Below are 21,741 nucleotides of genomic sequence, written 5' to 3' on the forward strand. Positions count from 1 at the left end.
TGCAGGGTTTAAGGACTTAGAAGTAGGGCCCCTGCCTTGGCTCCACCTGTCCCTGGCATTGGAAGCATCAAAGGGAAGCCTCACTATTCAGTGAAGGGGGCAGAGAAGGTTCCTGAGCAAGGCCCTTAGAGACTCTCTCTGGCCTCTACCTTTGACTCAAATGTCATCACAACATGGGCAGCCTAGAGTGACCCCAAGAAGAGGTGCCCGTGGCACTGCCTGACCTGTCCCATCCCAGGCCTCCCCCCTTACCTGCCCCTGGAAAGAGCCGTGACCCCAGATGGAGGGAGGCAGTCAGGATAGGAAGGGGCATCTTGGCCTTTCTTCCAGGATGAAGCCAGAAGGCAGGAGGGATGTGTTTTCCTAAAATGATGCAGAAGCCCTGGGAAAGTGGTAGGCCTGAGGCAGGATCTGGCCTCCAACTGAATCTGTGGTTGCCTTCCCTTTTAAATGTACCAACACCTTCACCCCATCTATCCACTCTGCCTTGTTGAAACAGCTTTCCTCTCCTTTTCCCGTCTGGGCCTACCTCTCTCTATTCCCTGCCTGTCTGTCTTTCCTTCCGCCCCACCCCCCTTTGTGTCTCTCTGTCTCTGTCTCTCTCTCTCTCCATCTCTCTCCCCAACATGGGCCTCTCTCCCCACGCTGCCAGCCCCTCTCCTTGGCCCACCCTCTGGTTCTGCTTCCATAAGCTGCTTCCTGCATGCCTTCTGGAGGTTTTCTGTTGTTTAAAGAGTTAAGGAAAGCTTGGCTTATTGGAGCCTGTGGGTTTAAAAAAAAAAAAAAAAAGGAAAAAAAAGGGGGGGGGGCAAACAGAACTGCTGGGCAGGAGCCCCCTCCCATCCCTGGGACTAGACCAGAAGCTACAGTGGCGACACAGGTGCTGGTTCCCGAGGGGGAGCGCAGCTTAGAGTCACTGTCTCTCCCCCACTTCTGCATTCCCAATGCGGAGACCTTCTTTTCTTTTTTATTATTGCATTCCTGTCCCTGACCACTGAGAAGGTAGGTATCCCGGCTCAGCTGTGCGCCCGCTCGCTCCCATCTCCAGATAAGCCCTGCCACTCTGCTTGGTTTGAATGTGGTTTTCTCTCTCTCTCTCTCTTGATCTCGCTCTGGTTGGTTTTCCCCCCCTCTCCCTTTTCTTTCTTTATTTTAGTGACTACTCATTTGTAAACTTGCATTTTCTCCAAATGAGCTACAAAGCTGTGTTTCCTGGTTTGTCATTTGGTTTTCTTGACTACCACAATTTTTCTGGTTCATTCTCCCCTCCCTCCTCCCGTCCACCTGCCCTGTTCCTTCTTCTTCCTCTCCCACCCCAGCCCCCTCTGCCCCCTCTCTTTCTCATTTTGTTGTCTGAATGCATTTCTGTGTGGTTAGCATTCCAAGTTCGTGTTCCCTTCCTGAACTGTATGCTGCGGTTGAGCCGATCTGATTTCTGTTGTCTGGAGTAGCTGCTAAGCCCCCCACCCCTCACCCCTGCCAGCCCCTGGGGCCCATTTGGGCAGTAAGCAGTGGTGGAGGCACCTGTGCCAGGCCTCTTGGCCTCCAGATCCTGGAAGAAGTTCTGGCTGAGGCCGAGCCTGAGGAAAGAGCCCTGCCTGCCCCTCCCCTTCTCCAGGGCCTGCTGGGCTCCCAGGGGTCCTGTCCTGGTGGCAGGTGGAACTTTAGGGTGGGAGCTACAGGCTCTGGGGCAGCAGCTGGCCTCAGGGCTGAACCTCCCAGCTCCATCTTTTGGGTGCAATGGTAGTTGAACGTCAGGGGGCAAGTGAGTTGGCACTGGACTTAGAGGGCCTACTTAGCAAAGTTTCTGCAGGGCAGTTTGGGGAATGGAGGGGACTCTTAGCTCACCCTCCCCCTGCCTGGACCACTACCCACCCCAGACAGGGGTTCCCTCAACTCCCCCCACCCCAGCATCTTTCTGTCTTCTGAATTGGAGCTTTATGTGCAGAGAAGGAGTCAGAAAGGACAGTCAGTAGGGACTAAGTTTCCCCCAAAGTGTTGGAGCAGAACTGAGCCTAGGTCCTGAGACTTGCAGCTCCCAGCCCAGTGCTCATGCAGTCACACTGAGGGTGCAGGTTAGGAGTAGGTCCTCAGGGGACTGACCTCCCCATCCCTGCTCTTTGAGCTGTTTCCTGTCCCATCTGGGAGTAGCCACAGAAGTCTGACATCCCAGCCCTTGTGAGGCTTTGGTGGGCCTCCATCCTCAGCTTGGGAAAGAGAAGGTCTGGCTCTTTGTCCTCTCCTCCCCCGATGCTGGCCCCAAGGGCAGGTGGTGAGGAGCTCCCCCACTCAGAACATTCCTTATCTGTGAGGGGGGGTTGGGAGGGCAGACAGGAAGTTGTTCAGGGAAGGAGAAATTGCCTTTGGTCCCAAGGGAGACTCTGTCCCAGCCTGATGGGAGGAGTAGAAGCCCCATCTTCCAGGAGGACCTGATGTGACCAGGGACCCAGAAATGGGATTGTCAAATGCTGAGTTAGGGGGTGTCGTTGTCTGAGCCCTGGGGGGGAGCAAGGGTAAAGCATCCCAGATGCTCAGTGTTCTTGTCCTTAAAAATACCAGGATTGGGCTAGCGTACCATCTCTTGCTACTCTTTTCCATTGTCTTTTCCCCTCAGAGATTTCTTACATAAGCAAAAGAGAAGATAGCAGATAGCAAGGAGCAGAGAGGCTTCTGGAAGCCGGGCTCAAAGATAGGCAAGGTCCTGTGTGCTCATTTATTCATTTGTTTGCCCACACACTAAGCCAGCATTTGCTGAGCACACCTCTGTGCCTGGGTGTCCATGCCTGGCGAGGGGCAGGCTGAACGGGGTTTGAGGCCCCCACCTGCCAGGCTAGAGGACTGACAAAAATTACTCAGAACAATTAGAGAGAAAAGCTGAACCATGGATGGGAAGCTCTGCTCACAGCCTGCCCTAACACAGCCTGGCACAGTCCCTATTGAAAGAAACCGCAAGGGTCTGTGGGATCATAGAGGAAAGACCTGACTCAGGGTGAGGGTCAGGGGAGGCTTCCTGGAGGAGGTGGTCTTGAGCTGAGGACCCATAGGCATTATCCAGGCTGTGAGGGGGTGGAGGATGAGGGAAGGGAAGGGGACGAGGGGACAGGAGTCAGAAAGAGCAGGCTTCTGGAGTAGATGTTTGGAGGTCCCTGGCCACAACAGTCCTGTCTAGCTATGAAACCCTGTGGTATTTTGAACTTGGATCTTCCTCAGTTCCTGGGAAGAACGAGACCTGGCCAAGCTGAGGATGAGGCTCACCCTCCAACGGGATCATGGTGACCCTTTCTCCAAGAAGGGATGGGTGATAAGGGTGTGAGATTGACCCTAGGAATCTTCCACCAGGGAAGGCACCGTCTGCCACCCTGCCCAGCAGCACCTTCCTCCTGTCCTCCACCATCCTGGCACGTGGGGGTGCCCAGACCTTCTAGCACTGGTCTGGCTCTGTACCCCTGTGAGGGGACTGTCAGTCACTGATGCTCTCTAAAGAACCTCTGAATGCCTATTCAGACCCACCCACCAAAGACCCCAATTATCCCCAATTTACCAATGGGGAAACTGAGGCCTCCAAGAGTTAGGTTGCTTCCTTGAGGACTCACAGCAGACTCACATCAGGGCTGATTTCAGGGTGTTCCACTTTCCCAGTTACTATCATCTGAAGCTATGGTATTGCTTGGAGGAGGGGAGAGGGTTTGACTTCAAAGCACGCCAGGCAGGAAGGGTCCAGAGGAGCCCAGGGCGCCTGGTGCAGAGGGTAGTAACATGATGGGGCTGGGGGCTGGGGGGTGGTGGGCATCCACCCAACCCAGACCAATTTTGTTCCTAACATTCCCACCACACTCCCAGCCCAACAGTGGGAAGGAGAGAGGACTCCCACGGTGTCCATGGGAAGAAATATCAAGGCCTTTGGTCTCCTTTACCAGCTGCTGGCCTCTCTCCTGGAGTCAGAGGAGGAGGTGCAAATCCAGAGTCTAGGTCGGAGCCAGGGTTCACAGCCAGGCCCTGACCCCCAGTTTAATATTCTGCCTGCTTTCCTTGCTATGCTGCACCACCACTGAAGCAAGCAAGGGCCTCTTAAAGGCTGGGTCGTCTTTCCTGGGTATGTAAGGGTCACTATGCCTTGGCTCCCAGGGGTCCCACTCCCCCACCTAGTATCTGTTCACTTTACACTCTCGGACAACCCAGGAGATAGAAAGAACTTGGAAATTTGAAGAGCCTGGAGATTTCTCTCTCATTTGCTTCCCCTGGAGGGAACAGGATGCTGTATAACAGAACCTAGCCCTGGGGGCTTGGGAGCCGTAGGCACAGGCCACCTGCTGGGGTGGAGGGGATATGTGTCAGGGGAGCCAAGGGTCTCCTGGTGAGGTCTGTTGAGAATGGAACTGCCATCTCACAGGGGCCATGGCTAGTCAGCCCAATTCCCGTGTCTCCTAGCCTAGAATGAGGGATGAGCTGGTGATCAGGAGAGTTCGGGGTACTCAGGGGGGCATCTCAGTACCCAGCGATATCCGCTCTGCCCCAGAGGGAGACACCAGGCTCTCCCAGGAGGCCTTCATGGCCCATTTGACTCTGGACAGCTGCCGCACCTGCTACGGCCAGTGTTCATTGGCTGCTTCAGCTGCCAATCATGAGCTGGCTGTGCCTTTCTACCAATGGGAATGACTTCTTGGCTCTGCCTCCAAGCCCTGGCTGGCTGGATGCTTGCAGAGAAAGGCCTGGGCACCACCCTGCCTCTTGCGGGAAGCGCCGGGGCCATGCCAAGGAAGCCATGCTCCTTCCAGTCTCGGCAGCAAGATGCCCTGAGGGATGATAGTTGTTCTCCCATCCAAAGAGCCTGCCAAAAAAGCTTGGCCCAGACCCTGCCCCTCTTCTAGGATGACCTGGTTTGGCCCCCGACCCTTGTAAAGGCACTTATTCCTTCCTCAGCAGAAGGCATTGAGGCCCTCCTAGAAGCCAAGTTCTGTGACCAAAACCAAGGTTACAGAGCTGAACCCAACGCAATAATCTCTTGGGGAGTGCTCAAAGTCAAGTTGGTGCCGGTGATTGGGGGTGGGGCAGGGGTGGGGGACCGACTTCTAAAACAGAGGAGTGTAATCACCTGTTACCAGAGGGAAACCCAAGGACAGGAGGAGGGGTCAATTCTGTGAAGGGGGGAGGATGGAGAGGGTGGTCAGGGGTGCACAGAGAATCCTGGAATATTTTCTCTGGAAGGGACCTCAGGAAGCAAAGCCTAGCCCTCTCATTTTGTGAATGGGGAAACTGAGGCCCAGGGTGGGGAGGTGACGTAGCCAGGGTCACTCAGTGAGGTAGTGGCAGGCTCTCAGACCCCTGGTGGCCAGCCAGGGACCTTTTGATGGTACCAGGCTCCCTTTCTGGTTTTCTGAATCCCAACCCTTGTGTCCTAACTGCACTTTTGGAAAAACATTTGACATCTCTATCCAGCAGTCACCCCAGAGGTGCCTGCTCAGGCCCGAGGAGCCGGGCGCTGCCAGTCCTTCTCCTCTCGGCCTAGAATGGGGTGGTTGCGTTTTTCTCTCTCTCTCTCTCTATCTCTTGCATTTTTGTGAATCTAATGATGAACTTACGCTACCACACTTTTCCCTTCTCTTACACATCTTACCTACTAAAGGAGGAAGTGCCACTTTATTGGTAAGTGGACGTTAACCAAGAGGGACTTAAAAAAAAAAAATCAGAACTTAAAAAAAAAAAAAAAGGAAAAGAAAAGAGAGAAACAGAAAGACAGTCGGGTGCTACTGACAGTTCCACAGGTCTCTGCAGGGCCGGAAAACAAAGAAAGAAAAATGTTAACAGAAAAAAATGTCAGTTCCCCAGGAGTTCAGACATTGTTTTTGATTTTGGTATCTAATGACATTTGTGGATTTTGGTTTTGTTTTGTTTTTATTTTATTTTTTCTGTTTTTCCTCCCTTTCTTCGGTTCAGTTTTGAGTTCAGTTGTCCCGCCCCGCCCCCACCCCATCTGTGTGCCGTGTGCCCCCTCCATCCCCTCACCCACCCCCACGCGCTGGGGGGCCTGGCCTGGGGGGGCTGGCCCTGGCCCGGCCTCCCGGTGCCCGCCCTCTCTCTACTCTCTGCCGGGATCGTCCGTCCCATCGGGGGGCCAATGCCAGCCCCCGTGCCCGTCCTGGAGCCCCCTCCGTTTCAGCCCCCTCCCCCCACCGCTCCGTCCCTCTTGTGTTTTGCATGCCGAGAACCTTGCATGAGCTGCACTGTTGAGGCCAGAAGGTGGACACTCAGGAGAGGCAGAGGCAGGGCAGGCGCGGGGAACCGTTTGTGCGATGCTCCGGGACTGGCAGCCCCCGGCCTGGGCCCGGTGAAAGCCCCCTCTCCTTCTCTCCCCCCACCCCACCCGCCCGCTCTCTCGCCCTCGACATCGCTCCTTCTCTTGGTCTGTCCTCTCTGTCTCTCCTCTTTCCCTCTCTCCGCCCGCCTCCGTCCCTTCTCCCTGCTTCTCTGACTCCCCGCTGCTCTGTCTCCTCCGGCTGTCCCTTTCCCTCTGTCTCTCTCTCTCTCTGCTCTGGACTCTCGACCTCCTCGCTTCTCTGTCTCTGCGGGCGTCTCTCTCGCCCCGTCTCTGTCTGTGCCTCCGTCCCCTCTCCACCCCCTCTGTGCCCTCTCTGCCTCTCTCCCCGTCAGAAGCCCAGCTCGCCCTCGCCCAGGGCCCGCGACCAGGCGGAGGCCGGCGCAGCCACGCCGCCCGCGCGGGGCAAGGAGAGCCCGAGCCCGCGCTCGGCGCCGTCGTCTCAGGGCAGAGGAGGCCGCGCGGCGGGCGGGGCGGCCAGGCGGCGGCGGCGGCGGCGGCGGCGGCGGCGCTCCCGGTCCTCGGCGTCCGCGCCCCGCCGCAGGGGCCGCCGGCGCGCCCGGCCCGCGCCGCCCCGGGGCTCGTCGCGCTCGCTCAGCAGGGCCCGCTCCAGCAGCGACTCCGCCGGCGGCGGCGGCGGCGGCGCCCCGGATCCCGGGCCCGAGCCCGGCTCCGAGCGAGGCCACGGCGCGCACGGGAAACGGTGAGCGGTCCGCCCCCCCAACCCCGACTGGGCCCGCACGGGGCTCCCCTCCCAGCCCTGAGCCCTGCCCCGCCCCCACGGAACACCTGCCCCCACCCGCCCCCTCCCTCCCCATGAAACACCCTTCCCCGCACTGACTCCCCTCCCTCCCCACGAAACAGTCCCCGCACCGACCCCTCCTCCCCGCCCACTGACCCCTCTCCCCGCACCGACTCCCCCACCGCCGCCCACTGACCCCTCTCCCCGCACTGACCACTCTCCTTTCTCAGTAAGCTCTCCCGCTTCCGTGATCTCTAATCCCCCCAACCATGGAGCACTCTTCCCCACCCGACGACCTCTCTCCCGGTCACTTGGTCATTCTCCTTCCCCAGTCACTGAGTTCCCCCGTCACTGAACGCTCTTTCCCCGCCCAGGAGCTCTCCCTTCCCCACAACGACCGCTCTCCTCCCCAACAGAGTCCCAACCACCCCGCTCCCGTGATTCTCCTCCCATCAGGGAGCACTCTCCTCACACTGATCACTCTCCCTGACACCACGGAACACTCTCTTCCACACTTATGTCACTGCCCCACGCCCACCCCCAGCCCTTTTCCCTCCTTTGGGAATCTAGTCCCGTTCCACGAACTCACGCACCACTTCTCCCTCGCTAAGCCTTCTCATCCACATCTCCTTCTCCATAGAGCTCCTTCCCTGCCGAATTCCTTTCCCCCCAATGACCCCCTTGGTCCCTAGCTGAGCCCCCTCCCTGTCACCCGCACCCCTTTAAATCCCTCTCTGCCACCCCGCCCCCGCCCAGCCCACTGTCTCTCTAGCTGAATCCCTGTCGCCCTGACTCTCCACCAGGACCAAGGAGCGGCCCCCGCGCGCCCGGCCGGCCAGCACCTCCCCGTCCCCGGGCGCGCACGGCAGGCACGGCGGCCCGGAGGGGAAGAGCTCGTCGCGCAGCCCGGGCCCCCACCCGCGCTCGTGGAGCTCCAGCCGCTCGCCCTCCAAGTCCCGCTCGCGCTCTGCGGAGAAGAGGACCCGCAGCCCCAGCCGCTCGCCGTCGCCCAAGAAAACCCTGGGCCGGTAAGTGCAGGCCCGGGGTCCCGCCGGGTGCAGGGGCGGCGGCGGGGCCGGGCCCGGGCGGGCGGGCCGGGCCGCGTCGCTCACCTCGGCCGGGCCCGCAGGGACAAGGACGGCGAGGGCCGCGCGAGGCACGCCGAGGCCGAGGCCGCCCGCGCGCGGCGCCGCTCCCGCAGCTACTCGCCCATCCGCAAGCGGCGCCGGGACTCGCCCAGCTTCATGGAGCCGCGGCGCATCACCAGGTGCGGAGGGGCCCGGGCGGGACGCACTGAGCCCGGTGCAGGGAGGGGAGGTGGGGTTCGGGGGGAGGAAGAGGGCCTGGTGAGGGCTAGAGGTCCCTGTAGGAGGAGAGAGGCTAGAATTGGAGGTGCTGGGGAGGGCGGGACGCAGAGGCAGCGGTCTGAAGGCCCACGGTGGGGAGAGGGCTGTGTACTTGGGTCTGAGTGGGGCAGCAGCGGGCTTGCAGTTGAGCTCCGGAAGATTCCAGCAGTCCCTCCTGGAGCCCCTCCCTCTCTCCGTCCTCCCCACGTCCATCTCCCGGCAATGATATTTCCTTTTCTCCTTCATCTCAAGGTCCAGCCTGCCGAGTGGCCTGTGGCCAGCCTGGGGGCCTGGTGGACCCCCTCCCCACAGGCTGCAGGGGAGATGCCCATGTGAGCTGATCTGGCTCTGTTCAGCTGTCATCTGTCTGCCTCTCCTTTTGTCACTAACCTCACTGCTCACCTCCCAGCGTCCTCCCCCCCAGGAATTCAGAGGAGGGGGCACCAGCAGCCTGCTCTCTGGGGCAGCTGTGAGAGGGCCTGTCCCTTCCACTCTCCCCTCCCCCCACCCCAGTCCAATGGGGCCCTGGGGAGTGTGTGGCAGATATGGCAGAAGCCACAGCAGAGAGCTTCTCTGCCAGGACTCGACAGTGTGGGCCTGTCTCCCCGTGAAATTATGGTCTGTGCTTGTGGAAATTACTCTGAAGCCCTAGACCTCTGACTTGGGGTCCAAGGCTACAGGCAAAATTCTGAGCCCAGCTCTGCCACAGACCTTGCTGGGCAGCCTTGGGAGATGGGTGTGCCTCTCTGGCTCTGGGTGTCCCTGTCTGAACAATGAGCAGAGCTCCCTGAGCATCTTTTCAGCTCTAACATGGACGGATTCTCAAACGAGCCCCTCCAAGTCCTTGGTGATGTAGATGGCTCAGGGAGGAGAGGGCATTGGCTCCTGCGCTCAGCCCAGAGCTAGAGGCCAGATGGCCAGGCTTGGGACACCCCCAAACAGGCCATGAGCCTCACCTGTATGCAGACAGCCCTAGCCCGTTGGAGTTCTACACCCTCCACCTGGCACCCCCCTCCGCCCCTCTCCCAGGCTGCCTCCTCCTCCCACTAACTACACCTGTTTTCTTCCTCAGAATTAACCCCACGCCATGGGGCACTGTTGCCCCCTTAACCACTCTCTTTTCTTTTCTCTGGGTCACAGCCTCCTGGCTTCAAACTAACTCTGGGCCGGTGGGAGGTAGCTGAGTGAGAAGGGGCCAGCGGGACTGGGCGGGGCCGTGGCCATGGGCAGCAACGGTCAGGGCTTTCCTCCTTGTCCCCTTGAAGTGACCTGACAAACCCAAACCCTCGATTCTGTGGGAACCAGAGAAGCAGGGCTGGGCCATCCCCACAACCCTTTCCATGTCCAGAAACTGCTTAGCTTGGTTGATGTGAGGTGTCTATATATATATATATATATTTTTAAGATTTTATTTATTTATTTGACAGAGATCACAAGTAGGCAGAGAAGCAGGCAGAGAGAGAGGAGGAAGCAGGCTCCCCGATGAGCAGAGAGCCCGATGCGGGGCTCGATCCCAGGACCCTGGGATCATGACCTGAGCCGAAGGCAGAGGCTTTAACCCACTGAGCCACCCAGGTGCCCCGAGGCGTCTATATTTAAAAGTTGAATTTACTCAACAAGTATTTATCGAGCACCTTCTTGGGCCAAACAGAGACTTGGTTCCCTTTCTCTGAAGACAAGTGAGGAAAAACAAAACGACGAAACTGTCCAATCCCTTTGGGGCAGGGGGCACTCCAAGGCCAGAGCTCAGGGGAAACTGAGGCAGGGAAGCCCTGGCCACTGCTGGGAAAGGGCTCGGGGCCTGAGTGAGGGCCCAAGAAAGAGCTCAGGACAGAGCTCAGGGACTTGAATGGCCTGTAATCAGCTTTTTCCCTCCCGGCAGTGCCCGAAAGCGTCCCATCCCCTACTACCGGCCCAGCCCCTCGTCCTCCTCCAGCTGCCTGAGCAGCGACTACTCAAGCCGGAGCCCCAGCCACAGCCCCAGTCCAGGCCACAGCCATGGAAGCTACAGCAGCCGCAGCCGTGGGACCCGCAGCCGCACACGCAGCCCCTCCCGGACCCCCAGTCCCAGCTACCACAGCCGGAGCAGCTCAGAGAGTGGGGGCTTCTGAGCCCAGACAGACTGAGCTTGGTGCCCCCTGGCATAGGGAAAGGCAAGGGGTCAGGCCCCAGGACCATGAGGGGGCCTGCACCCCTCTGCTACAAAGAGGTCCCCAGGCCAGGGAAGACCTTGAGGGTGGGCGCCCTGCAGAGGAGGAGGAGCTGGGTTCTGCTGCTTCTAGAGGGTCCCCACCCCCACCTCCTGCCTGCCCACCGTGTCCAGGGAACAAAGAGCCTTTGCGAACACAGGGATCACCCTGTCCCCCTTCCTGCTTGATGCCAGGCTGGGGACAGCTCAGTGGACCCAGGGACACATCGGAAGGTGCCAGACCTGGGAGCCTCCCCTACCCTCTCCACAGGGCCCTTGGATCCTCTCTACCAATGGGCAGACAAGGCGGTGGGAAGGCAAGCAGGATCTAAGTTAGACAGAAAGAAGAATGGCCCAACCTTCGGTGCATCACCACCCAGACTGGGATGCTGCTCCCTCCTGGGCCGCTTGCAGGATCCTGGCTGAGAGCTGGAGGCCGGCTCCACAGCCTCCAGCAGCCCTTCCCCCGGCCCAGGAGTCCCCAGACCGAACGGGTGGGCCCCAGCCTGAGGAAACCGGGGAGCTCACTCTTGGTCCCACCTTTCCTCTCCAGGCCAGGCTCTCCCTTTCAGCCCTCACCCCATGCCCTGGGCCAAGGCCACAGCAGCCAGGCCTTCTGCATGACAAGAGGTGGGACATTCAGACCACACTGTATCTGGCCATGAGGTCTAAAGGGGTTCAGGTCAGAAGGTGGAGGAGAGAAGGGATAGATAGAAGGAGAGCCTAGAGGAGCAGGAGAGGGCAATGCAGTCCGATGACCGAGCAAGGCCTGGTGTCCCAGTGTGCCCCGTGTCTGGGACATGGGCCAGACAGCAGCACAGGATCGCCGGCATAGGGTGACATGCACTTCGGGGCCTGCCCAAGGGAGCACTTCCTTTTCGGGTTTGGTGGGGAGGTGGTCAGTGGAGGCTACCCAGAGAAGGGTGCTACAGCCCTTTGAAGAAAGGGTAAGATCTAGACTGAGGGCCTTGGCCTGGGCATCGATGGGAAGCAGTGCCCCCCGCCCCCAGCCCTCTGCTGCTGCTCCCAGCCCACTCCTCCTGGGGCCCTCAGGGATCTCACAAAGTCTTCCTTGGCCCAACAGGGCACCTGCCCTGGGCTCCCATGGGGGGAGGGGTCTGGGGTCTGGTCCGGGTTCCCCCTCTCTCTATTCCCCCCTTCCTCTTTCTCCGCGGTGCGGATAAAAATTGGACTCTAATAAAACACTTGGTGCCCGGATGGGAGGTGGTGAGAACAGGCCTCTGTGGATTTGGGCACCTGGGGCGTGTGGGGAGGGCATAGGGGCCTGGGGTCCTTCCCTCCAAGAAGTGGGAGGGGCGCAGACTCCACCCCAGAGAGACCTGGCACCCATGAGCCAGAAGCTCAGTGCAGAAGCAGAACATGCAGCTTAGTGGGGAGGAAAACAGGGACCCAGGAAGACCTTCCTTTCAGCCTGGAGACTCTGGGGGCTTTGAGCATCCCCACTTCCCTTCACGGCCACACCCCACCTAGCTTCCTCTTCCATCACTGTCTTTGACTCCAATACACCCATGTCTGGCTGACTGGCCTCCTTGTGCCCTCCATGCATGACCTCTCCACCGGTGAGCTCATGGTTCAAGACCTAGCTCAGCTGCCTCCTACTCCAAGGAGACTTCCTGGTCCCCGGCTGCAGGGGCCACGCTCACCTCTGGGTCCTTCCAGCTCTTTCGGGTCTGTACCTGCCTTTAGGGTCCCAAGCTCTTGTTCGGCTTACTTGGGGGCCTGTCCTTCTCTCCCTAAATCCATGTTTCTGGAGCCCAGGCCGTGCCTTCTTGGCCTCTGCATCCCCCCAAAGAGGCACCCTGGAGATGTTTGTCAAATGAGTAAACAAGTGAACTGGGGAGCCAGGGAGTGAGCCCGTCCGGAAACGTTGGGGGAGGGGAGGGACCAAAGGCAAGGTGTGGTGGTGACAGATAGACACTAGAGGGCGACAGAGAGGCGGAAAATTGCGCGTCCGTGGCCGGCCAGGAATGGCACCAAGCAGGGGGGGATAGAGAGAGCCACAGGCAGAGGGTCTATGTCAGCCTGGAAACCCGGAGCTTCTGCCCTCAGCGCCCATCCTGGCTACCTGGGGAAGCGGTGTCCAATCCCTGGGGAAGAATGGGGACAGTGCCAAGCCTCTGCCTTCCCACAGACTGAGGGTTCAGCCGAACTCTGTCCTATACCTTGGGGAAAGGGAAAAATACCTCCAGGAAGGCAAGCAGGAAAACAGGAAACTCCAATTCTGCATCTGGTAGTCAGGGGTGTGTGTGGGGGAGGTGGGGTGTCTGCACGGGGAAACTTCTCAGGATGTGGGCCTTTGGGGTGTTGTACGTAGGTCTTCTCCTCGTGTCTCTGCAGATGGAGGCCTCAGGGACCCCTCTGTCCTTCCCCTTCCAAAACACACAGCAGCCGGGAGTCAGGCTCTGCTGCTTCCTGTGTCCTATTAGATATTTTCTCTTCTCCTTAACTGGTTTCCTGCAGCCCCAGACCCAGGGTAGCAAGTCAGTGCACACACCCAGTTTAGGAGTCCCAGCAAGCATCTCCCATCCCCTGCCTCTGTGAGATGCTCACAGAAGCCGCCTGGTCTCCCACCAGCCAGTGAGTGAATATGCTGCCGGCATATTCAGCAAACCAGCCCCACCACCGGGCACTTGCCCTTCCTTCTCCAGGCCCCTCTCCACTCAAGGACACCCAAGACACGAGAGTGCTCCAGCCATAGAGCCTCCCACCCCCACAGCCACCACAGGGGAGGCCAGGTCCTCCCTCACCGCCTCCCACCACTCACCACACACTCACACCCCCTCCTGCAGGATTAGGTGGCAGAGCAGGCAGTGCAGACAGCCGGGGGTGGGGGGGAGTGAGGGCGAGTGGAGGAAAAACTGTTGATTCACTATGCTGGAAGGAGCCTTCGAGAACATCCAGTCCAATGGTCTCATTGTACAGATGAAGAAAATGAGTCACGGGAGCGGGCTGCTGGCCAAGGTCACAGAGCCAGAGACATGCGGGTCCCCAGACTCCCCAGCTAGACAGATTGTTTCTGCTAGACATCAGGGTGGGAGGGGCCAGACGATAGATCACCAGCCCTCCCCACGTGGCCCCTCCTTGTTCCCCCTTCAGAGGTGAGGGGGTGAGGTGACACCCAAGGCTAGCAGAAGCCTAGGGGTTAGGCAGGCTGGAGAGGGACTCCCAGAGAGGCAGTGTCTAGATGCTTCCAGAAAGACCTGGTGCCCCCCACCCCCATGTGCTCTAATTACTGTTGCCCACATTTTTAATTCCCAGTAAGCCCAGTGACTGGCGCAATCCATCAGCTGTCAGGTCTCTCCAGGGAGCTCAGGCAGCTGCCTGAAGACTCTAGCGCTTTCTCTGAGGCTGAGCCAGAGAGGGAGGGGCTGGCTCAGCGGCAGCTGGCAAAGGCCTGTCAAAGGTGTGGCCAATGTGGCCAAGGCCTAGGCCTCAGTGCCAGGCAAGGAGGCCGGGAGGCTGGTCTCAGGCTGCTGCGGAGTACCACAGACTCTGGGGCTGGCGGGTGGTGAGGGGAGGGCCCCCTCTGATTAAGGAATCCCAGACCCGAGCTTGCCTCCCCCACCACTGCCCCTGTGGCTACTGGGAAATCCCTGGGGGGTGGAGTTGTCCTCTTAATCCCAGGAAAACTAGCCCCTGGCAGCTCAGTGCCCGGAATGATGGAGTGGAAGACTGTCAAAGAACACACCGGCAGGTGGGCTGACATTCAGCCCTCGCTCCTCTTGCCCTGTGCCCAGGGAACCTGGCTGCAACCTCTGGAAAGGGCGCCTGGTCAGGGCTGGAAGGGACTCCAGAGACGCTGGCCCCACCTTCCCGGCCCTCGGTTGCACACCTCCCCCAGGGCCCACCAGCCCACAGCCCATAGCCCTTCCCGTACTGCTTAGGAAGTCTCTCCCTTGCTCACAGAGAGTCAGGACACTTAAGTTCCAATCCCTCTACCCCCACACCAACTTTGTGACCTTGGGGCAGGTCCAGCTCAGTCTTCTCATCTCAGAAATGGGACTCAGATAAGATACTTGGATTTGCCACAAAGTGCATACAACTGTATATAATTCTTATTAGTCTAAGTCTCAGTATTCCAAAATTAAAGGCCTTCTTTCGTTAAAAATGATGAACACCTACTGAGCACCAAGCACTTCCCACACATGATTGCATTTGAGACCCACCACAACCCTACAAGATGGGTGTGTCATTACCACCCACGTTTTGCAGATGGGGACAGCAGGCTCAAAGAGGTCACCAGGCCGGTGAATAGCAGCACCCAAGTTCAAGCCCAGCCTGTCTGACCCCAAAACCCAGTTTTTCCTGCAACCCTGCCCCCTCTTGCCACCGCTCAGAGCCACCCATGTCGCCTCCCTTGTGACTGACAAGGTCCCTCAAGAACAGATCCACTGAAGATGGATATGAAGTCTCAGTTGTGCCTCCCCCACCCACCATGGGCAGGGTGCTGAGAGCTAGGTCCTGGTTGGCACAACTTCCTGGCTGGGGCAGCAGGAATGGACCCTCCCTGCCCTGGCTTCTGGCAAGATGCAGGGCGCTACTAAAGGGAGCCTCTGTCTACAAAGGGTTGGCAGGTAAAGCAACCTGGCCGCCCCCACCCAAAGCGTGGCTGGGCCTGGCAGGACCACACTTGAAAGCATCCATGACCACACCTGACAGCTCCTGTAGGGTGGGGCTCCTGGACTCCAGTCTGGGCCAAGGTGGGCAAGCAGAGGCGGATGAGGGCCCTCCCTGGCTCCTGACCTCACCTCGACTTTATAGAGCTGGGAATGGGTGGGGCTGGAAATGCCAGGGAGCCAAGACCTGGGGCTTGCTGAAGCTGAGACCTTTTTTGGGGATGGGGGTAGCCAGTAGCAGCCAAAGGAGACCTACTGGACCTATGACCTGATCCAGCAAGGGAGGTGGAACAGAAATGGGGTCTAGCAGGCATCCAGGAGCTCCCTCTTGAAGAGGAAGCAGACACAGAGAAGGCATGAGATTTGCTACTACCCCCAACTCATCAAAGCGAGCAGCTGGAGTCTGGGTTCTGGTTTCTCAGGTGTCCTGGGCAGGGCAAGGCCCCCAGTAAAACTGGTGGGGGTTCAGCCTCAGCCCAGCCCTGGGAACAGGGCAGCAAGCAGAGCGGGCCTCAGAAAGAGAGGAAGTGGGGGACTCCAAGGTGGGAGTCCTGCGAGGGTGAGAGCCATGGGCACCAGACAGGCAAGAGGATTGCTCTGCCAAGTGTCTTACAGGAGACAGGGCACCAATCACTGTATCTCTTTGAACTCGTTTCCTCATCTTAAAAGGAGGTATAACAGGGTGTAAATCAGGAGAAGGACGACTGGAGGGGGCTCATGCCTGTGAAGTCAGGAGAGAGGGAAAGTCAGAGAGGGAATGTCAGAGACAGCCTAGGTGCAGCACCCTCTCTAAGGTGGGAGATGGGGGCCGGGATCCCATCGGTGGTCAGACAGGAGATGGGGGCGGGGTCAAGGGGCAGGCGTCGGGCTCCAAGCAAGTTTGAGTGAACTGTGCTGGAGATCTCCCCTCCTTGGTCCCTTGCAAATCATAAACAAAACGGTCTTTGAGATCATAATCTCCAAAAAGGGAAACTGAGGTCTAGAGAAAGGAGGGGCCTTGCCCCAAATCACAGTAAGTCAACAGCAAAGCCCAGCCTAGGTTCAAGGTTACTGCCTTTCAAGTCCCCTGTCCAGGGCTCCTCAAGGAGCAGTAGATACATGGTGGGATTTGACAACAACCTTCCTCTTGACCCCCTCTCAGTGCTGGGTTTCTGACCTGGGTCACTGCCTCTGTAACAGGGATACTTAAACACTCTCCTTCCGCTGCCCCCCCTTTTAATTGCAGATAGATAACATAACAATAGTGAACAATTATCAGGTACTAGACCCCCCCCCCCCCGACGGAATAAAGTCATTACTTGCACTAAGTTGCTGAATCCTCACATCAACCTAATGATGTAAGCGTTTTTATTGCTATCGTCATCATCATGTCCGTTCTCTAGATGGGGAAACCGAGGCCCAGAGTCTAACTTGCACAGGTTCATCCCATTAGTGGCAGAACAGGATGTGAAGCCAGACAGTCTGGCTCCAGAGCCCCACACTCTTATCTGCGACGCCAGGCTGGTTTTTAAGACACTATTTCATGGACGCCTGGTGGTTCAAATCCTGACTCTGCCACTTCTAGATCCATGTGGTCTGGGACAAGGAGCCCAGGCCCTCTGGACTTTGTGCTCCAGGACAAAAGGATGGGACTGTCCACCGGCTTTAGCGCCCGGGTCCGCCAGTGTCCAGCAGTGGGCAGTGCACCAAGACCGGTGCTCTAGTCATTTGTTTTTTTGAACACGAGAAGGTTCCAGATGTGGGCAGGGCCTTCCTCGGCCCGCCCCCGCCCCGTGTGCAGGGGGAGGAATGCAGGGGGAGGGGCTGCCCCCAGCCCGTCATTGCCTTTAATAGAGACCTGAAACACCGCCTGCTAAAAATACCCGGCTGGAGCCGCATAAAAGCGCTGCGGGTCCGACGCCCCATACTTCTCCAAGCCTCAGCCAGAAGCGCGCAGCCAAACCAGCATGACCGAGCGCCGAGTGCCCTTCTCGCTCCTGCGGAGCCCCAGCTGGGACCCTTTCCGCGACTGGTACCCGGCCCACAGCCGCCTCTTCGACCAGGCCTTCGGGCTGCCCCGGCTGCCCGAGGAGTGGGCGCAGTGGTTCGGCCACAGCGGTTGGCCGGGCTACGTGCGCCCGCTGCCCCCGGCTGCGGTCGAGGGCCCCGCCGCGGTGGCCGCGCCCGCCTACAGCCGCGCGCTCAGCCGGCAGCTCAGCAGCGGCGTCTCGGAGATCCGGCAGACGGCCGACCGCTGGCGCGTGTCCCTGGACGTCAACCACTTCGCCCCCGAAGAGCTGACGGTCAAGACGAAGGACGGCGTGGTTGAGATCACCGGTGAGCCCCCGGCCCTGCGGGGACCCGGCTGGCGGGGCGGGAAGGGGGCAGAGAGACTCCACCAGGGACCCAGAAGACTTGGGACTCGCCCTGCCCCCGGGCTGTGCCCCCGCCCCGAGTCTGGACTCTAGAACGGGGGCTGCGGGTAGTTCTTCAGGGCCCCTCTGGCCTGAAAAGACGCTCTACCGAGGGAAGAAATCCACCTTCTAGCGCAGAACCCCTCCGAGCCCCGCCCCCAAATGACCAGGTCTCCCTGGGGCCACCCACAGGCCCGGCCGAAGAGGCCATTGTCCCCTGGCGCTGTTCCTGTTCCTTGTCCCTAAAACCAGGTCTGCGGAGGGGACGTGTGCGCTTCTTTGTGGCACTCCGATCCCCACCCACCCTCCAAAGCACTGAACCCAACTTTCCAGAAGCTTCTGAGGGGCCCTGAGACAGTCCGACCACCCATAGGGACGTGTGTGGATTTGGGTGGGGCCCCTCCCGAAGCTTCTGACCCATCCTTCTCTCCCCAGGCAAGCACGAAGAGAGGCAGGACGAGCATGGCTACATTTCCCGGTGTTTCACTCGAAAATACACGTAAGTCTTGTCCCCAGATCCACGGGGACCTGAGGAGGGATGCAGGGGGTGGGGGCCAGTGAGGCCCAGGTGTGTAACTCTTGTCCTCCCTCTCTGCCTGTCTAGGCTGCCCCCTGGTGTGGACCCCACGCTGGTCTCCTCCTCCCTGTCCCCTGAGGGCACGCTCACCGTGGAGGCCCCGCTGCCGAAGCCAGCCACCCAGTCTGCAGAAATCACTATTCCTGTCACCTTCGAGGCACGTGCCCAGATTGGGGGCCCAGAAGCTGGAAAGTCGGAGCAGCCTGGAGCCAAGTAAAGGCTTACTTAGCCCTGCTGGCCACACCCGCACCTCAGTAGCCATCACTGACCATCCCTACCTGCCAATCTGTATGCTTTTTTGATACGTCTATCTTCTGTTTTTCTCAAATAAAAGTTCGAAGCGACTGCCCACTACTGCCTCCAATTCTGTGTCGAGGCCCCGGGGATTGGTGCCACTTGCTGGCTCACACACGGATCACATTTGCAGAGGGCCTGCTGTGTGCCAAGCCCTGTGGTCCTTTGGGTACAGTGGGTTACAGTATGGGCGAATCCCAGTCCTCCAACCCTGAGTCCAGTAAGAGAAAAGTAATGATCAGAACCAGCAGCGATGGGGGAAACCAGGAAAGGCAACTGGTCCAGCCTTGAACACTCAGGGACACCTAGGCTGGAGTCAGGTGCAGGGGGACAGAGCAGGGCCCCGGGAGGGGAGCTTCTTAGGAGCTAGAGTCCCTTGCTTACTTTATTGAGACTTTGCTATTCTCCCAGAGAGGGGGCAGGACCTCGGAGAAGGCATGGGAGGTGGGGCACTCCAGCTGACTTTCGTTTTTTTTTTTTTTTTTTTTTTTTAAGATTTTATTTATTTATTTGACAGAGATCACAAGAAGGCAGAGAGGCAGGCAGAGAGAGTGAAGCAGGCTCCCTGCTGAGCAGAGAGCCTGATGCGGGGCTTGATCCCAGGACCCTGAGATCATGACCCGAGCTGAAGGCAGAGGTTTTAACCCACTAAGCCACCAGGCATCCCTCCAGCTGACTTTCTGAGAGGAGGTTGGCCTTGTCAAAGGTTTTATCCCCTGATGCCTGTGCATGTAGGATGAGGCCTGGGCTCTCGGGTCAAGGGCACTCGGCAGAGAGTGAGGGCCGTGTGGCCAAGGTTTTGGTGGAAGAGAAGCAAAGACCCTGACAGGGAAGACTAGCCCAGGTAGGGAGGGTCACACCTGCCTGGGTCCTCTGCTTTGCCTTCATCCTACCCACTACCCTCTCACCTGGCCTTAGAAGGGTTTGGAGGAACCTGGGGGGAGGGATAGAGCAGATAGAGGTTTTGAAGTCCAGTCTCAGGTCCCCCCAGGAACTTGAGAGATCCCACACCATCGCCACCTACGAAGGTCACAGAGCCTGAAGGTGTGGCAAGACACTGTGACATTCTTTTCTAAGCCCACAGCCCTATTTTCCCAGGGTCTCTGAGAGCAACAGCACCCTGCAGGGAAGGGCCAGGAGCACGCACACACACTGACTAACCTCGCCACTGCTCGGCTTCTTAATTTCCACTCCCTGGCGCAGGTTCCCTGTTGGGATACCACAATCTGGAGCAGGCAGGAAGCCAAAGCAGGTCCCAGGCCTCAGGCCTCACCGGGCCTGGAGGGAGGCCAGCCAGGGAAGTAGACACATGAACAGCTGGTGGCACGGGTCTGGGCCTGTTGGCCAGGGCACTGCCTGGTCTACGCCACCCCTACCACCATTCACTGCCTGAGCTCCAGTCTCCTAAATCTGCCATCCTTCTCCCTGCCAACAGACAAGCCACATCTCAGGTGTCTCCTGACACGTCCGCATTCCTGTGGTCATGACTGAATCAGCCTGTCCAGGGCTCACCCTTGCTCTGCACACCAGCTCCCTTCTGACTGGCAACACGAAGGCCCCAGCCTGCAGGGCTGTGACTGCCTCCTCCCGACCTGTCAGTCTTGTCAGGGAGAGCGAGAACAAGGCTGCCAGGTCCTCTGCCAGCGCCCTGGAAGTGTGGGAAAGCTGGTGCCAAGCCTGACAAGGTAATCCTTGTACCAACTCCTCGAAGGGGCGGGGTTAGTCCTGCTGAGCACCTGGGCACAGAGAGCCTCGGAGAGGTGAAGAGACTTGCCCGGGTCGACACAGCTGGTCCTGGAGGGATGGGGGCACATCAGTGTGGCCATGGGCAGGGGGAGGGCAGGTTAGCTCCCACAGCAAGGCTGGAGAGGAAGGGCAGGGGTGGGGGTTGAAGTGTTCCCCATGGCAAGCCTGAAGTGCTGAAAGAGGCTTGGTAGGGCCACAGGAAGAGGACAGGGATGCAGCTGAGTCTGGGGTCCCAGGGCTGCTCAAGGGGGTCAGGCAGCAAATGACCTGGCAGGAGCTGCCAGGCAAGGGCCTCAAACCCGGAGTCCAGGGCCATGGCCTGGGGCAGATAGGGGAGTTGGGGCTATCATAGGAGTGAGTCCAAGGACAACAGCTTTGAGGTCTTGGGGGCCGAGGCCATACTGGGACACAGCTGGGCACAGGGCAGGTGGGAGGGGAGGAATTCGGTCCCTGCAAAGGAAACAGAGCCCAGTTTCCATGGGAAACTAAAGTAGGAGATGGGGAACGGTAGCCTGCCTGGGCCACCGCAGGGGCAGAGACAGGAGGGGAGTCAGACTGGGCCAGCCATATGCCCGGAGCTCCACTCAGATGTGGGGTCTGGGGCAGTGCTTCTGGGCAGAGTGAACAGGGCTGGCTGGCTGAGGTCTGCAGGTCTCCCCTGGGACAGGCTGGCACCCGGGCTGGTCTGCCCGGGTCTCCCCTGGGCATGGGGACACCTGGTGAGTCCCTGCGCTGCTGCTGTGGGGCCGGAACAGATCCAAGCTTCTCCAGGCCTTTCCCTGATTTTCACTGGGTCCTATCTAAAGGCCTCTGATGACCTTCAAGTCTGCAAACTCAAGACGTTGACCTTGATTCAGTGAATGCTAGCATTTGGGCCCCTCTGCTCAGCTGAAGGGTGTCTGAGCGGCAATGCTCTGTGCTCCAGGCTGATGACTGAGGCCTCAAGTCCCTGTGGCTGCCGGTCACCCCTCACCAGCTGCAGCTTCCCTAAGGATCTGTGCAGTGCACAAGCCATCCTCAGTCCCAGGCCCATCCCTAGGTCTCTCCTTCTCTCTCTCCCTCCCAGTTGTGAAATCTGCCCTCCCTGTTGGCACTTCCTCTGGGCCTGGCATGCAGCCAGTCAGTCCAAGTCCCTGCTCAAGGGGCCAAATGGAGGAAATAGCTCAGTGACAAGCAGCATTATGCCATGAGCAAAGGGGCGTGACATCCTTCGGGGTCTTAGTGGAATAGGAAAAAGGGATTTCCAGAAGTGACTTTGGACAGGCAAGTGGCAATCGCATAGGCCGGGGCTGACAGGCTGGAACAGTCAGGCTGGAGAAGGAGAGCAAGTGGGCCGGTGAGGATAGTGGGTGGGGCCTGTCTGTGGGGGAGGGGCGCTGAAGGCCACAGAAGTCCAGGTTCAAGCATCCCCACTTCAGAGACAAGGATCCAGATCTTACAGGAGAGTGGTTGGGAGGAACAGTCAAGAGGCGGGGGACGGTGTGTTTCTGAGGTGTAGTAGGCGG

General features: G+C 59.0%; 2 protein-coding genes across 2 annotated transcripts in view; both read left to right on the forward strand.

The window, feature by feature from the left end:
• SRRM3 (serine/arginine repetitive matrix 3) overlaps positions 1–10,662 on the forward strand; it is a 53,355-nt gene extending 42,693 nt beyond the window's left edge. The window contains exons 12-15 of the mRNA XM_047714458.1: positions 6,649–7,016; positions 7,859–8,083; positions 8,185–8,322; positions 10,284–10,662. Coding sequence (XP_047570414.1) covers positions 6,649–7,016; positions 7,859–8,083; positions 8,185–8,322; positions 10,284–10,512 — 960 coding nt within the window. The 3' untranslated portion in view covers positions 10,513–10,662. The remainder of the gene's footprint in view (positions 1–6,648; positions 7,017–7,858; positions 8,084–8,184; positions 8,323–10,283) is intronic.
• A 6,412-nt stretch (positions 10,663–17,074) lies between these two features.
• On the forward strand, positions 17,075–18,547 carry HSPB1 (heat shock protein family B (small) member 1). Its single transcript, XM_047714536.1, has 3 exons — positions 17,075–17,542; positions 18,055–18,118; positions 18,224–18,547. The coding sequence occupies exons 1-3, from the start codon at positions 17,173–17,175 to the stop codon at positions 18,411–18,413; spliced, it is 624 nt and encodes a 207-aa protein (XP_047570492.1). The 5' UTR covers positions 17,075–17,172; the 3' UTR covers positions 18,414–18,547.
• The last annotated feature ends 3,194 nt before the right edge of the window (positions 18,548–21,741 follow it).

Source organism: Lutra lutra, chromosome 18 (assembly GCF_902655055.1).
Source record: "Lutra lutra chromosome 18, mLutLut1.2, whole genome shotgun sequence".
In the NCBI taxonomy this organism is placed as follows: Eukaryota; Metazoa; Chordata; class Mammalia; order Carnivora; family Mustelidae; genus Lutra; species Lutra lutra.

Bases quoted from the DNA above. Each gene is read 5' to 3' on its own strand.
- HSPB1 (XM_047714536.1), top strand. From the start codon at position 17,173: ATGACCGAGCGCCGAGTGCCCTTCTCGCTCCTGCGGAGCCCCAGCTGG. The intron at 17,543-18,054 runs GTGAGCCCCCGG...TTCTCTCCCCAG, and splicing joins CGGCGTGGTTGAGATCACCG to GCAAGCACGAAGAGAGGCAG. The intron at 18,119-18,223 runs GTAAGTCTTGTC...CTGCCTGTCTAG, and splicing joins TGTTTCACTCGAAAATACAC to GCTGCCCCCTGGTGTGGACC.